Source organism: Parambassis ranga, chromosome 4 (assembly GCF_900634625.1).
Source record: "Parambassis ranga chromosome 4, fParRan2.1, whole genome shotgun sequence".
Taxonomy (NCBI): domain Eukaryota; kingdom Metazoa; phylum Chordata; class Actinopteri; family Ambassidae; genus Parambassis; species Parambassis ranga.
This window is the reverse complement of record NC_041025.1, coordinates 17,803,227-17,820,821: the sequence shown is the minus strand read 5'-3', so window position 1 is coordinate 17,820,821 and position 17,595 is coordinate 17,803,227. Positions and strand designations below refer to the sequence as shown.

The 17,595-nt window shown below is 42.1% G+C and overlaps 1 protein-coding gene across 5 annotated transcripts in view; it reads left to right on the top strand.

Annotated features, from left to right (window-relative positions):
* The first annotated feature begins 177 nt into the window (after positions 1-177).
* Positions 178-17,595, top strand: part of ano8b (anoctamin 8b) — a 30,435-nt gene continuing 13,017 nt past the window's right edge. For 2 of the 5 annotated variants that reach the window (XM_028404221.1, XM_028404220.1), the window contains exons 1-3: positions 178-571; positions 15,256-15,366; positions 15,724-15,856. In XM_028404221.1, the coding sequence (XP_028260022.1) occupies positions 376-571; positions 15,256-15,366; positions 15,724-15,856 (440 nt within the window). In that variant the 5' untranslated portion in view covers positions 178-375. Of the gene's footprint in view, positions 572-13,174; positions 13,268-14,944; positions 15,142-15,255; positions 15,367-15,723; positions 15,857-17,595 lie in introns of those variants that run through there. The other 3 variants (XM_028404222.1, XM_028404224.1, XM_028404223.1) reach the window with 3 other exon arrangements.

Here is a 17,595-nt window from a genome sequence, read left to right as displayed (position 1 = left end):
AAATATTTAAATTTTGCTGTTAGCCTACAATCTGAAAATAAACTCATTAATCTATTGTTAAATATTGTGAGGTGTGTGTGTGTGTCACCATGCGCCCTCCCCCAGCCCTCCCTCTCTTTGTCCCTCCTCTGTAGCCGTCGGAAGAGCGCTGCTCTCCATCATAACCGCGCATCCTGCTCCACACAGTACCACCACCAGGATGATCCGTCGCCGCACCGACACCGACAACCTTCACTTCACTTTCATTCTCATTTAACCCTTCACTGGCACAACCACAACAGCCGACCACCCTGCTACACCCATGCTCTGCCCTCCTCTTGAGATGCGACACTGCACAGTTTCCTGGAGAATATTTTCGCCTCGCTGATAGAGAGCATGCCCGACACGGGGACTGCATCGGCTGCCGCTGCTGCTACTGCTGCAGCGGCGGCGGCAGCGGCGGCCGCCAGCGGTGCGCCCACCGCCGGCGACGGCCCCGAGAGCTCACGGCACCGACACCGAGCGCAGCAGGGGGACGCGGAGAGGCCGGAGCCGGGCGCTGCCCAGCCGCAAGCCTCCTCCGGGGTTCTGGGTGAGTAGTGCTTCTTTTGGATGATGCGGCTGGCTGTCGGAGGAGAGGACAGGTGATGTTGGAGAAACGAGACGACCAACGTCTCCCGGCGCCACCGTTCTTTTGTCTCCACGAGGGCGTCCTAAAATGACTCAGTAGACCGCAGGCCTGTAAATAATGACTTATGATGGATACTAACACAGCACCTAAAGACTTATTGATGTTATCTCTCCTGTTCAGGAAGAGGCTGCGTTTGACACAATGTAGTTTTGACCTTATTCTCGGTTAATTGCCAGCCTGGCTTATTTTCAGGAATGCTGTGTATTCATTTGAGCAGTTGTATTATTTTTTTTTCAGTTGTATCCTTAAATAGCTCCTAATATACTGTGTTCGTCTGCTGTAAAGGTTGCATTCATTTACTGAATTCTCAGAGATCTGTAAACATCCCTCCTGCACTACAGACTGCTCCATCAGTGTCATCAGTTTCCATGCTATTGAATAGCCTATAGGGCAGGTGCATGTTTTGTCATTATAATAATGAGGATTAAGCCATAAATGCCCATAATTTGTTACAGCATGTGCATATTGTGTGGCCTATTGTTTTGAGGATTGATAATGAGATTATGTCCAACATGCTCTCTGTATGACTCTGTTGAATAGGCCTTATCGTAGTGGCAAGTGAGGCTATTTTTGGCACAGACCACATTATTAGCTCTTGTACGTGGAGCCTCAGCTGCCGAGCCAGGATTGTTTTCCTGCGTGTGGGGTGCAGAGCTGGCCTCTGTGCTCCCTGTGAGTATACTGCTGCAGAGTGATGCAGTGGAGCAGTGGGCTGTCAGCACATGAGCGCTCCCTTCCACACTTGGTGGAGGTAACCTGAGCAGGCAGCCGATGACTGGAAGAGCAGCCTGATGTCATCCTGTGGAGAGGTTTGGCACCCAGTGTGTTCTTGAATGGGTTACAGACGTCTTGGTGGGTCAGCAAGGTGAAGATTAGTTCAGTGTTATGATTTTGTCGAGGCCATACTGGGGCAATAAACCATCGTGAGAGGGACCACAAACAAATTTAAAAACAGACAAACACGTTCAAAATTAGGAAGTTTACCAAGTAGTAGATGAGTTTGTGGAAAACTGTGTTCATATTTCATATCAATTAAGTGTCAGAGCTTATAGTCTGAGAGTTTTAATGACGCCGGGTCCTAAATGCTTCTACTTGTGAAATCAGAAATGTTAGAGCCATAACTGAGTTGGAGAAAGTCACGCCCACAAGTCTTTATTACTCTACAGCCCATTTATTTTTAACACACTACAGGCTTTCTCAATGAATAGGGAGAAAACTAGGGTTTTTACAGCCTTATGTGGTTCTGATTGGACTACTGTGGGACCTTAGTTCAGGAAAAATACACATTAGTCCATCAGCTACATTATCCAGACTGCAACTAACTTTACTAAGAAGAGAAGTCATGTAGCCTCCATGTTTTTTAGGGGAAGTCGGCTCCTTTTTCGTTGACAGTTTTTGCCTATTTGTGCATTCGAACCGCCTGCTTTGAGTTAAACCATCAAATCCTGACAGAGCTCCTGTTTATTTTGGTTGACTGATAGTGAAGTGTCACTAACCATCCACCTTTTCACTGGTGTATGTGTGAGGATGTGGTTTTATAGGATCTGAAAGAAATCTTTATAGCGGTGTAAATGTTTCTCCTGAAATCAGCCGTATTTCACGGCCGCTTGTCTACGTTACGAGAGAGGTGGGATTACTGTCATATCACATGACGGCTCTCTCGTGTCGGTGTCAGTCAGCGGGGTGACTCCTTCATGCGGTTGACAGTGTGGTTAGAGTCTGGAAGGATTTGTCCCGCTGGAGGCATGGACACTTGATTGTCTCCATGCCTGCGCCACATTTTTCTAATCCCACCCCACAGTAGACTGGAATGACTTTGATCCTCTCAGCCATCTTCCTTTGTGGCTCCAACACTCACAGGGCTGCGTTTCAAGGATTAATTAAGCGCCCATCATTAGAAAATGCAACATAAAAAGTCTCACCAATTAGTTTGTGTTCCCTCTGAGGCCAGTGTTGATGAGAAGATTCTGTGTTATGGAAATTAGGTCATGTAATTTGTGGTTGCCCAGTCAGCCAGTACAGCAGTTTTGGATGTTTGTTAGGACTTACTATGGTGAGCCATACTTTGGAATTGAAGCCTCTATATTTGGGATTTTCTCACAGGATGTGTGTCTGCAGAGTATGAATAAAGTCTGACCATATAAATTATTTAAGGCTAAAACTATAATATGAAATCTTTTTTCACTCCTGTTCTGTTCTGAAAGTCTTTTCTGAGGCGAGGTTTGAAGGGTCCATTTTTATGTGTGTGTGTGTGTGTGTAAACTTATTGAACTCCATCGCTGATGCTCGGCATTAATAAATGCACATTACAGTCTGCAAAATGCATGAGGAAAATGTATTAAGCAGGGATCTGCACTCTTGGCCGGGATGCCACTCTGGCTGCGTTATTCTCTGCCCCTCTGTGCCTCTCTAAAGCGAATACCTCAGCTTTGCTTCAAACAGATTTAGTCAGGTTCAGTGTCACACAGGTTTCTTTAAATACAGCAGTGTGAGGGCAGCATTGAGAGGAAAGAAGCGTCTTATTGAACTTCCAAAAAGAAGAGCTGTTTTTCGCAGCAGCAGATGCAGCAGCAGCAGTCAGATCGAACGACTCCTTTATGTGCCCTCCCACAGTTTCTTAAATGAAGGGGCTGATGAATGTAATGCAGTATGATATAATGACAGCAGTGTGTTGTGCCTAATGACTCTGATCTTAATGTCTCTCTTTGCATCTGCTCCTTGCCGTCTCCGTGTTAATCACAGAGACTTATTTCCTCTCTTCTCTTCTGGTTTAACCACTGAGCTGCGCATTAGCTGCATTAGCAGTCGATGAAAATGCCTCTGTGTGAGGTGACCTTGCTGCCAGTGATATTGTAGCTTCATTAGCCTTACCTGATGGGTTGAACACACACAGAGCTGACATTACTTTGGAGAACCTGGTTTTGATGGGGCAAGACATTTCATGCTAGAATTAAGCAGACCATCAGGCTAATGATAAAATGAAATGGCCAGCTTACACTTCATGTTTATTAGCAGCAGCTTGCTACCAACGTGGCGTCAGTTAATGATGGTCAGATGATGGTTTACACTTTATCTGAGGCTATAATATAATGACTGCTGATCCCTCATGTAGTGTTGCTGTGAGGTTCAGGGATGCACTCATGTAATACGCTGGATCAATATCTGCATCAGTCTGATTTTAGGAAGCGGCTCATGTTTTGTATCTGACTGATCTACATTAACTCCTTTTTATGTCACTGTTTGAATTCCATTTTTCTGTTATGAGCTGCAGTCGACTCCTTTTTTCAGCAATCTGTGACCTCATGTGACCTCAACTGAAAATTATTCTTCTGCAAAAGGTTAGTTTTACATTTTAAATGGGTTAAATCGAGGACACCGGTTCTTAATTTTGTACCCGGCACACAAACTGAATCTATGTGACCTATACAGAAAGGGCTACACTTCACTTTTACACTGACAGAGGTCTGTTTTAGCAGGATTTTATTTTGAGCATGTGATGTTTCCAAGATGTGTGTTTACATTCTACTGCATCAGTAAAAGTCTAAAACAAACAGTGTGTGAGACACCCTGCTGGATTTATATCCGTGTAGTGGCGGATCAGTGTTGACACTCCCTCAGTGTGGCTACCTGGCTCTTACTGGCTTGTTTTTTTCCCCTGCATCTCTGCCTGCACTCTTTCAGAAGACATCATCCGTCTGTTACTATGCAGCTGTAAATACCGGCAGTATATCCATGGCCATTAGATGCAGATGTGATTTAGGAAATTGTCGGCGATCTCCCAGATTTGTGATAAACCATCTGTCTTGCCAGTGGTGATTCACTCGCCCTAGATTCTCGAGTTTTTAATGGCTTAATCACATCACCCATAATGCCTCTTTGCTTCTAGCTAACCAACTTCTAAATCCCCATTCAAGCCCTCTGGACGTTTACACTTACACTTCCATTTATAGCTGTGAAGATTATCAAAAAGCATGCAGGAAATGATAATGCACACTCCAGAGCTTAATGCATTTGAAGCGCAGGGAGAAGTGCTGCTGGTGTTGCCCGTCTCCTCCTGCTTTGTTGGTGGTAGCAGCGACATGTTGCAGAGAGTTTAGGCTCTATGCTCTGTGTTCACTGATATTTCTAAAAGGTAAAAGTGGGGTTGAAGCGGATTCGGTCACCCTGTCCTTTATTATCCTTTGTGTACTGACCAGGCCTGGATTTGAGTTCCTTTTTTTTCTTTAGTTGCTAAGCAAAGCCAGAAGAAACACAATGACCATGGTGAAGAATGCTGTTTTTAGCCTTGGTCGTGGGGAATTGCTCCACATTAGCCTCTCTGCAGTCTCCAAAGCAGGCTATAGGTCTCTAAAAGTACAACACATGAGGGAGGACAGCTTTTTTTCTTCTACAGCTCATAAACGGACATATTATCCATGTCAGGGTTTGCACAGGGACAGGCAATGAGAAGCAAGGGAAGCATTATTGTCCCCTTTATCATGCTGTTTCTCTGCTAATACTCTCTTGTGGCTCATTTTGTTTGGAGTGTTCTCACATCCTTCTCTGTAGCAGGCCAAATGTCAGAGTCTGTAGAAAGCAGAATATTCTGTTTTGGTTGCACACTTGGGCTTTCTCTGATAATGACTACATGCCTCTGGAGTCCTGTCTCTATCACTTCCCTTTTAGCTAATTTTCACTCTGATTGTCTGGCATAGATCTGTGTTGAGCACATATGAGGAACAGAACCGGTGTTTGTCAGCCTTTACCCTTTGTTGACAACTTATGTGCAGCTTTGTAATGAGTAAAACAACACGCGCCGCTTGTATATTAGCATAAAGCCCACAGCTGTAGATGACAGATAACAGCTTGGCTGTGGGTCCTTCCCTGAGATTAACCCTGTTCAAATCTTCCCCTTTCAGGCCTTTTTATTTAAAGCGAACAAATTGTCGACAATGTCCCACAAGAGTGTCTCTGAATTAGGTCAAGAAAAAAAAACTTCTGTCTCCAGCTGGTTGTTCGGTCTTGTCATGGTATCCACAGGTGTTGTTCCAGCTTCCTTCAGGTTGGCTCCTGGGTGTTGTGTATGTTTCTACCACTTGAACATGTTTGGTACCAGTACAAGCCCCTGCAGAGCCACACAGAGTTTGACTCTGGTTAAACAAAAGGCAATATGCCACATCAGCAACTTTGAAAAAGCATGAAAAGAATGGCAGTAATGGATAGCTGAGGCTATCAGGTTATTAAGCTGTCAATCAAGCCCTGAGTTATTGATTTATTACATCAGGCCTTGTGCTTGCTCCAAGTTCCTTCAGTGGAAAAACACTTGAACGCAAAAAATGCGGGGCCTTTTGTTTTCTGTTTTTATTAGTGAGAGGAGCACTTCCTGTTCGTTGACTGTTTTTATGCCGGCCAGAAGCAACATCTGTCACCAAGACACTGCATTAGTTTTATGAGTCTTTGTTGGCCCTTACTATAATGCCAGTGCCATTAACCTTCAAAAAAACAGACATAGAGCCAAGGACCATCTCTGTCACAGCAGTAAATCATACTGTATAGTTTGGGGACTCACTGAGGCATAGACCCTTTACAATGCCCCTTAGACATATAAAATGAACTGATGTGTGTACATTTGTTTTCATAATACCTGTTAACATATTAGGAAAAATAAGGAAACAGTTCCTAAAAGAAAATAGAAGTCATGTCTTAACCCTTTAAAATTTTAGTCCACTCCTATTTTCTTGGTGTCATTTGTTTTATACTCTTTTGTTTCCTGTTCACTTCACACAGAACTCTGTGTCCTCTGCAGCTATACATGCCGGTTGTGTTTGCTCCACTTCATTTTGTCATATGGTCAGAAACTCATGAGTCCAGTACTCTGTCATAAGCTTGCTGCAGCATTTATATCTGCTCATTTTCCCTGGCAGGCAGCTATATATGAGATTGTGCAGTGTTTCTGATGATGCCTGAAAAAAAATTGGCTGTCAAGGAAAATAAAATGCTCTGCCACTGGAGCACCCGTATTTGCATTTGAGAGAGAACTCTGTAAGCCCCCCCCTTCTCCTCATCTGTGTTTATAGAAGCAGAAGAGTTAACCGCCTGATGTGAAGGTCTGTGGCTTCCTAACTGAGAAGGATTCACCTCAATTCCACTCACAAATGGAGCGACTTTGAAAAAGGAGAAAAATGAGTGGCTCCAGGTGTAAATTTGATGAGAGTTGTGATTGAGAAGTCAATACATCTCATCTCATTTCTGTTTTGTGCTGTCTTTACATTCCTCCACGGAGCTGAATAAAGGCTCAATGCTGAGACATAGATCTTCCTCACGTTCTTCTTTGAAAGGCACGAGAATCATGTCAGTAATCATATCTTCCCGTGCTTGTCATTGAGTGGGAAAGGAAATGGGAGGAATGGTTTAGTAATGTACAATAATGACTGCTGCCTCTTGGGTATTGATCTGACTCGGAGCCTCCTTCCCATCTTTCCTGTCCAGGAATAGAATATCATACCATCATACAGACAAACCGACTGACTCACTGCTGCAGTGTCTTTTCTCTCAGTTCATTCTTCTGTTATCCTCCTCAGTTGATTAAGTGCCCATAATTTCTGGTGTGAGTAGCAAAACCCAGTTTGGCTGACGTTTGCTGGGCTGCCTCACTGCACCGGAGTGCCTGATTATCAGATGATTATAATAATTATAATTACGGTTGACCTCATGAGATGAGGGTGCACACTGGAACTATATAATTTTGATGAAAGCCATCTAATTCCCTAATTTCTTCTAGTAATTCTATTAACATTCACTAAAATAGTTCAGCAGAACATTCACAGACAAAAGAGTCCCACTGAAATGATTTGTACAGTCAATCAGATGTATGATAACAAGCCTACATTAGATGCTGTCTGTTAAAGCTCCTTAAAAATGTATGAGGTATGAGTCTGTTTTACCTGAGTGGTTAAGTCCTCTATATGAATAATTAGACATATCAGCTGGTCAGTAAAATAGCAGAGAAGCTTATCCAAGAGTGTAAAGTTGAGGTAACTGGACTCACAGCTTAGTTTTCTGAAGATGTTTCACCACTTCATCCAAGTGGCTTCACCAGTTCACCAGTGAAACATCTTCAGAAAAAGCTGAGTCCAGCTGTCTCGATTTTAAACTCTTGGATATAACATGAACTGAATGAATGACACAGACAGGAGGGAAACATGTTGGAGATGGTGGAAGTAAATCATGTATTTCTGTTTCTTGTAGTCTGACACAAACTAGAGTGTCTGCTGTGAAAGTCTGGAGTTAATGGCAGCCATACTTCATCAGAGCTGTTTCACCTGCAGTAATGGTGCAGTGAGTCCTAACCTGCGGACACAGAACTGACCATGTGCCTACGTCTGCATTGTTGCCCAGAGTGATCCGTGTCTCTTTGTTCAGTCCCTTCCTCCACCTTGGCAGTTACCCACTGCTTCAACAAGGAGGTCTGTTTCCTCCACAAAGGCTTCTATTCACTCAAGCATATTCATCATCATCACTCGCTTATTCATAACTCGTAATCTCCCTACTCTTGACAATGTTCAATTCAGCCTAACCAGCCTGTGGTTGTCTGAAGGAGCACTGACTGGGCATGAGTCAGATTCAGCACAGGTTTCCTTTCATGATTAGTACCTGAGTGACCAGCACACAGTGTTGTTTTTCTCATGTACCTTTATAATGTGCGGCTGCTGCTCAGTCAGTCCTTCTTTGCTTTTTCACTGAGGTGTCTCATTCAAATCAACCAGCTACCCTAGAATGAACCACCGATTAGCCTACTTGGCAGGAAGAAAGAGAGAGTGTGAAATGAAGGAGGCAGAATTATCCAGACAAAAAGTGATGTGAAGGAATGAAAGAAGATGGGATGAAGAAAAGTGATACTTAAACTATTATGCTGTGTGAGCACAGTGGCTCTTTTCTTTCCTGTGTGAGCTCTCCTCGTTCCTTCTCTTGGCTCTCGGCCACAGGCGGCTCCAGTGTCACATGCAATCATTGTTATTTTGAAGCCAAGGACGAGTCCCTATTATCCTCCCTGCGCCTGTTAATGAGGAAACCAGAGTTCTGACATCCACGAGCATTGACATCTTCATCCCATTTGTCACAAAGGTGGAACAGACACCTTCCGTCTTTCTGCCATAGAAGGGGATTGCTAATCTTCTGCAGTGATGCCTGTCTGTCTGTCAATCGGTCTGTTGTTCTGCTGCCTCTACACTGAAATGTGTCAGTAATTGATTTCCATTCAGTGCTGTGCATTAACCATCAAAGGATGAAGACGTTGAAGGTCTGCAGCTCATTCAGCACCCTGATATTTGACCATGAAGATTGAACGTTCTACGTTCACTTCCCATCTCTCCATCAGGGCACAACATCCCGAGATCACATGTTTATATCCCACAAAAACTCTTCAATGCCAGTTTGCTAGCATTGTCATTGTATGAAAAAACCCACAAGGACCCATTAACATCTGGCTTTTTGCTGTTTTTAGTCACAGATGTTGTGATCAGTTCTGATTGACACCTGGATGGATGCATAATTTTTTGCTACTTTTCTATTAGCTTCTGCAGTCTTAGCCACATTCAATGAGCATTGACTTTGAAGAGACACTGTCTTCATTGTTGTTTAACCCTGTTTTCCAACAGTGATGTCATCAGAAAAAGAAAAACTAAAAAGGAAGGAATCGATCACCTTCAAGAGTTTGGAGAAGTTTATTCTGCTGCTATTAAACTGATATTAAACTCATCTATCTGTCTGTTAAAATTAATCATAGCATGATCTTTTTGTTATGATAATAGTTTTGGCTGATGTTAGAAATTAGGTCTTTTTTTTCCAGGAAATGTGCTGTGTTAGTGTTTGGAGCAACTTAAACCAGATTTATTTGCATCACTGTCGAGCATTTCACCCTCCTCTTTTTCTCTGCCTGGTTTGAAGGCATCATCCATCGGAGCTCTATGTACACAGTGAAGACAAATACCTCTTGAGACAGCCTGACTGGGAGAGCAGGCAGGAGAGCTGTGTGAGAGAGAGAGAGAGAGACGAAGATAAAAAAGACAAGAGAGGGAAGAGAGAAGGAGGCACTGAGAGATTCTGCCCAGAAGGAATGAGGATTTGGACAAGAGAAAGAGGCAGTATGGCAAAAACACATAAAGAGAGGGAGAATGGGGCTTTCATGTCCTCTGAAACACATCTGTGTGTACAGCTGCCAGTGAGAAGAAGGATGCGGTGTATGGATTCCGCTGTTTGTTGGTTTGGTATCTGAGTAAATGTGTGCAGATTGTGTACCTCTCATTGGGAAAGGGCAGGCAGTGAAGTGAGTCAGTGTTTGGAAGTTGGAGAGAGGAGACAAAGGGGCAGATGGGAGGAGAAGGTGGTTTGCTGGCTGCGGTTACACAATTCACAGCTTGATTCACAGGTGGAATGCTCTAATGTTTTATTTATTTATTTCAAACGTCTCAGTGGCATGATTTGACTTGATGAGTCGGTACAAAATTGTTGCACCTGCTTATGCTTCTGTACACAGTTTGTGTTTGCCTGTGTGTCTCAGGTTTGTGTGGATTGTCTGCACAGACTCGGGGACAGAGATGGTTCTAATTAAGGGTATTGTTGAGCATTTGAACCTGATTAGACTCTCTGTCCCACTTTCTGATGTAATCGCTCTAATAGGGTAATTTCTTTCATTTACAACTCTGTAGATGTGACAATGGAAATATTTTCGGCCTGTCTTATTGTTTGCTATCCTTCCTCTGAGCCTGCTGGGAGTTTCTGTCAGTCCATCCTCTGTTATTACATTACGTCTGTCTGTGTGTCTGTGTGTCTGTGTGTGTCTGATACACTGGTTAACTGAGTAGTCTGTAGTCTCTTCCCTCCTCCTGGATAAAACACCCTGTTGCCGGGCACGTTTGATGAAAAGCATCGTTATCTAGAGGTGCATTTTAAAGTATGAATCCGCAGCGTCATTGCTAAAATTTAAATGCAGGCTTCACAGTCGTAAAGAGTAAGAGTGGGGTTGGGATCCTTGGTGCAGCAGGTCTTCCCACAAATCTGGTCAGGCTTCTGCTTTTCTCCTCCAAATGATAAATTCTAGCGATTGCCTACACTCGTGCTGGAAATGGGACAGGATGTGTTTGTTTTTCCTCCTTCATTGCTGCAGACGCTCTACTGCTGCTGCACTTTCTGCTCCTGCTGTGAAGTGTGTGTGCTTCCTTTTTGTTTAAACACCATGTCATTAATTAACATTTTAAAGAGCCACACTTTCTGAATGAAACCAAACTAAATCAATAGAGACGACATTATTGCGTTTCCTTTTTTTTTCATTTAGATGCAGACAGCCCACATGATCACACCTGTAGTTGTAAACCTTCAGTGGTGACTCAGCATAGCTATGACTGGATAGTTAGTGTGATACCAGGATTGTATAATGTTTTGTTTTTAATATTTTGAATACATTGATTTTATATTTAATATATCGGTCATATTATGTGCATGTAAACATCTTCCCTGCAGAAAAACAGTCATGTTTCTCATGTAATGACTATAAAGCTCTGATGTAAACCACAAAAGCAACAAGAGCTAAACATCAACATGTTTCTGTGGGAATTGATTTCCAGATAAATAGACCACAGCAAACTCTTCCTGTAACATTATTATTAGAGCTGTTATAAACACAAGTAAGCCCACTGTCTTTAGGTGATAGAAAATCATCATCCCAAGTCTGATTTGAAGAGCAGAGCCCTGATAATGTTTGTCCCAACAGCTTAAAGACTGATCCCAAAACTTTAATAACCTTTACCTGACAGAGTTATATCATTAGTAGTAGCTTAAAACATGAAGATCAGCCAGTTAGAGCCAAAAAGACTCACATAACCACTGACAACAGTGAATGCATCATCTGTCTTTAAGTGCCTGTGACCTTCATTTTTGTGCCTCACCAGAGTTTCATAACTGACTTACACACTATTAATCTGGCACTTTGTATCTCAGATTCACACACACACACACACACACACACACACACACAGAATTCACACACACAAAAACATCCCACAGAAATGCTGTGGGCCACTGAGAGCGCCTCAGATCACAGAAAGACACCCTGCTTGTTACGCCTGCCTGGCTGCTGTCTGATAAGCGTTAGCCCTGGAACAGTCATCTCACTCTGAGTAATACAGGCTTCATCTGTACCGCTGCTGGTCCTGGACTAACCTGCGCTGCAGTGACCTGGTTTCTTCACAGGGCCAAAGGGGCTTTTCAAACTTAGAAATGGTCATATTTGTGCCAACATAAGTGACATTGGAGATCATGTGCAGCAGCTGCTAATGCATGCATGGATGCTGGGTATAACGGATTTAAATTTTAGACCAAGCACATTTATAGCACAGTGGATGGACCTCTCCTCTGTTATGAATGCTGATAAGGTGATAGCTTATTGATTACTCTCGTTAAATCAAACTGGTGGAGATGATGCATAACAAAACAGACAGGACATTAAGCTAATATAAAAAAAGCAATAACATGAAAATGCTTTTTAATTTTTACCTTTTCCTCTTTTAATCCCTGCTGTCAGTTTTCATCTTAAACCCTGCTGAAGGTTTTTCCACAGGAACACACTTTATATTAAAATGAGCCAATATGAGGCACACACAGCAACATTAGCTTATCACAGATATTTATATATTAGCATGTATGTTGACCAATATTTTTATTCTATACATGAAGGTCTATGAGGATTGCTGGGTGTCACCTCAAGATTTCATTGTTTACAACTGTGGACAGCACATGTAGCAGCCAATCAGGAGGGGTGATATGGAGAGAATAGGTTGTAGTGATACTAACACATGGTTAAAAAGTTAATAAACATTCCAGGCTTCCTATTTTTCCATATAACCCCATCCCTGACAGTTGTATTTTGGTCGTGTTTATCACATGTGTTACTGATGCAGCATGCCAGCTATAGACTGTCAGAATATTGACTGATAAATTGGACTTCTTAAGCATCAGCCACCAAGAAAGGTTGGATTCATTTTCTTTATTTAAACATTCCCTCATTAGATGTGTTAAATAGTATTAATTGCTGGATTTTGAATAGAGTCTTGTACTGTATACATGATCAGCTGTTCTGCCACATCTATAAAACTTCCTTATTTTCTTTTCTGGAAACTGGGCGGATGCTTTCATGTATTATGCAAACACAAACCTGTCAGACAGACATAACATATACATTAAAGCCTTGAAGGTCAATATTTAACCAGGCAACACACACACAAATGTATGCAAACCATCTGAACACGTTTAGTTTCGGGACACATAAATCGAAGCTTTGTGAAGGTGCCGACACTGATCTGCTGTGTGCATGTGTATGCGTGTGTGTAAGTGTGTGTTGCCCTCAGCAATGAATACAGGACTCATTAGAATTGCTGTCATGTAGCAGCAGTGCCCGCAGCGTTTCATCTAAAGCACAGAGGAGCAACCAGTTAGATTTCAGTATCGAGGAGAGTCAGACAAGATTAAAAAGTCAAAAATACCTTATGCTCTGTTTTCCTGTTTGAAAATGTTCTTCAGAGCGGAAGGCAGCGTGGAACCAGATAAAGTTGTCACAACCTCTTTGTAAGTACTCGAGACATTCTCTAAATAGTAATGCTGTCTCCATGTAACATTCTGTAGATTGTTTGTTTTTATTCATGCTGACAGCAGACACAGGTGTATGTGGCTGATTTTTAAAGAGGATCCTCAGACTGGGTTGTGGTGTTTGCACCTTGTCTGTGACTATTTTACTTTTATATAATTACTTCTCCAAAGAAAGCATTTTAAAGACAACAAATGGGCCTAAAGACGAAAAAGAGAATGTTCAAATGAAATAATAAAGGTCACAAAATACTTTCACGTTCAGTGTGTTTGCACCAAGAAAAGTTTCACAAACATTTCACCTGGGATTCCAGAGTAAAGGAAAAATGAGGTCTGGCCATATGCAGAGTCTGCGCTGTAAAGTCTTAGTTATATACAGCTTTCCTACAAAATGAAAACTTTAAGATTGACAAACATCGTTCAAACAGGATCACATGATTATTTGTTTCTAGTTGCTGTTTTTCAAATAATATTTTCCTGTCTTTCACCAGAGGAAGTGGGACTCTGCTGCTCTGTTACACCTGCTAATTTGCTTATTGTATTTGCAAAAAAAAAAAAAACACAACACAGCTCTGTAAACAGGGATTATGTCAGCACTCCTACTTTTCCTGTAATAAGCTTAAGCTCAGTGCCAAATGCAAATAATTTATCATATAAGCAGCATATTGGTACAGTCTGTAAATAACCTAAAAAAACAAATACATCCCTTGGAAAAGCTTCTGTCGATTTTCTCTGAAGAACCGCTGTGACACCAGTGTGTGTCCATCTAGTCACGGTTCCAGGAAGTAGAGGGCACGCACACGCACACACACCGGGCAGCAGCACAAAGATGTTTTTATGTGACAGGTGTTTACTGGACTCACAGGCCTTCCATAGAAACTGTGTGATTTATAGCCTGATTCTAATAGTGATGATATCAGGTTCAAATGTACAGCCTGGCACGGCCTTGACCACTCAGCCTGTTTGTGTCTGTGCATTCACTTTTGTAAGTAAAACCTTAAGTGATAAGACAAACTAAAGTGATATATGGTGTTCATATATTTCACATACACACATTATATTGCTTTAAATACATATTTGCACATTTTGTTAAATACGGTTGAGTGTGATTGTTGAGGTCTGCTGCTGGACGGACATTTGCTTCATCTGCTGATGTTATTATTTAGAAGAACTCTGTAAACTGTCCTCTGACAGCTGAGCTGGGTCTCAGTCCGGATCATTCAGTCCTATTTAAAGTATTTGCACCTGTGTGTCTGTGGGAACCTCAGTGTCAGTGACTGATGAAGGATGAGTCTTGAGTGTTGAGTGAAATTCATTTGATCCAGGAGATGAGAACTTGTTTTATATAATGTTTTTCCATGACATTGCACAAGAAATAAACACAGAGGTATTTTTCCTCTGCTGCATGAAGGTGGCTGTGTTATGTCACATTACTGTGCAGCTACAGTAGAGCTATTTTTGGTGTGCTGTTGACTTCAAGGTAATTTTACACAGAGGCTGAATCCATGGTTATATATATATATATTCAGTACAGTTAATCATTGTACATATTGTGCTTTAAACCTTGAGAAATGTTCTCTTGTTATTCATGTTGTGTGTGAGGAATAACTGCAGCCGGACGTGTGGAGCTGATTGAGTTGAGCATGTGTGTGACACTCCAGACACTGTGGACAATGTGTGGCCTCTGGTCTTGGCAGGGCAGGATTATTTCAGCCACTCTCATGTTGTGAGGCGAAGGGGCGTGACATTTAAATCTGTCCCGTCAGGAAGGACAGCTTTGTGTGTGTCAGTGTTTGTCAGTGTGTTGTGTCGGGTTAAGAGTTTGTGAGAGGGGGGTTGCAGAAGATGTTAAAAATGTCATTGCTCCTTACACAGTTTCACTTTGAAAAGGTGACTCCCACACTTACTGTCTCCCCCTTTCTCTCCCTCTCTTTCCCTCCCTCTCTCCCTTCTCTCTTTCCGTCCTTTAGATAAGTTGTTCGGAAAGCGGCTGCTGCAGGCTGGGAGACACATCATGTCTCATAAGTCTTGGATGAAAACGGTGCCCACAGAGAACTGTGATGTCCTCATGACATTTGCAGGTCAGTCATTCAAACACACACACACACCACTCACATATGCACATATTTGGCAACACTAACTATTTTATTTTAGGAATTCTGTTAAAATGATTAAATCTGCTCATTCACATTATTATTCTTTAGGCACAGAGGAAATCAATATAACTTTAATGTCTTACATTTATTGTAATCTGTAATAACAGGAAGCAGATAAGATAGAAGTGTTGGGAAGTGGTTGGAGGAAGACACTTGACCTCCAGCTGCTGCTGAGGAATAAATAGAAAAAGACTGTGGGAGCGCTCCTCAGCAGCTCCTCCAACACAGCGATGCGTGAGCATGGTTTGAGAATGCGTTTGTATTTTTCATCCCCTGCCACAGACACGACAGATGACCACACGTTACTATGGCTACTGAACCACATCCGGCTGGGAATCCCAGAGCTCATCATCCAAATCCGACATCACAAGCACACGCGAGTCTACGCATTCTTTGTCACAGCTACATATGAAAAGTAAGACATCTGTTTGCAGCTAATTATAGATCTGTCAAGTTGCTTTTTACCCAATTTATTATTTCTTTGTTTCCATATTTTTTTACATAAATCTTTAAAATATAAAGCAAAATCCCACTCTGTTTACATGATGCTTGACAAATTATCGTCAGCCAGATAGATTCTCTCCAAAGGTGACAAAATCCCTATCTATTTAAGATAAGAAAAAACGTTATTAATATCCAGACTTTACAGGTTACACATTAAAATATAAAGAATAGAAATATAAAATATAAAAATCAAAAGTAGTAAGCCTCATGACTGTACACAATGTATATGTTCTATAGCTATTAAATATTTGGAAATATTTTCACACATAAACTCCAGAAGGAAGTCTGGGAGAATCTGATCTGCTCTCCCCACAGGAAATAAGCAGGGATGGAGGGCTCATCAGTAATGCCTTTGCATTGATTTTAGTACTACAGTTCATTTACCCCAAATATCAATGAAGGACTGAAGAGCAGATAAGAGCAGGAAGTAGCTGCCCTCTGTGCTACAGCATCATCATGCTCACTGCAGAATGAGATGCTCTTTATTAACCTGGGGTCAGACTGAGAAATTGAGATTTCTGTGCACACAGCTGAGTGATCATGTGATCATGTCACATGTCACCCTGACGGGGTGATCCAGTGTTTACGTCATTTTAGTGAATTAAACCAGGTTTTTTCTGGTGATCAGAACCATGTCCATAGTAAGGGCTAACACCTAAAGCTTGGAGTTTTACTCTCTAAAATCAAAGTATTTATTGAGGTCTGATTTCTTCTGATTGATCATGTCTGCTTTCTTGGATTCAGTTGAACAATATTCTGACTTTGTTGTGCTGTAATTTCTTCTGTTGCCATCACAACCTCTTACAGCTCCTGCTGTTTTAACTGCTGTTGTATGAATTAATCATCTCTGGACAGAAGATGCAGTCACCATAGAGACAGAGATGAACAATATATCTCCTCTCCCTTTAAGGTTTGAGGAGTTAAATGCTACTACAGGTCTTATGGTGTAAAAGACCAAAATATCCCGGCTCTTCTGTGTTGGTGTGAAGTAGTTTATCATAGTTTTATTTTTAGTTGCAGCTATAGTAGGCACAGCAGTTTAGCTCATAGCCAGTGAATCATTAGTGAACCTGCCTTAATGTCTGGTGTATCAGCACTACTCCTCTGCTCCTGCTGCAGGTTATTTAGAGTCAGGTTAAACTGTATGGATTGTGATCACACTGCCCTGACGCAGACTCATGAGCTCAGGGTCATTTTAATCTCAGTGATGACTTTGGTGTATAAATACTGAGAAATACAATCAGGGGGATCGGGATGGCGGTCGTTCCATACTGCATTTCAGCTCTTGACAAATGTTGAGATCTCTTTGCTGACGGTGCATTTAAACATAGGCCTATCAAAAAAAAAAAACCTTTTACCCAGCGAATGCAATAGAAACAGACAGATGGCCTGGAGGAAAGAAGAAAGACACAGTGAGAGTGGCAGAGGGAGAGACGGAGCAGATAGAAGAAGAGATAAAGAGAAGGAGGCAGAAACAAAAGGAAAGGAGTGAGGTGAGGTGAGGTGGATGGAGGATGGATGGAGTGCTTTCTGAAAGTGTGCCAGTGGGTTCCTGATGAAATGCTCAACTGAAATGATTCCTGCGTGACCCAATGGAGCTCTCCCTCTCTACAGATACACACACACCTGCTGTTAGATAGGTTGACCTAC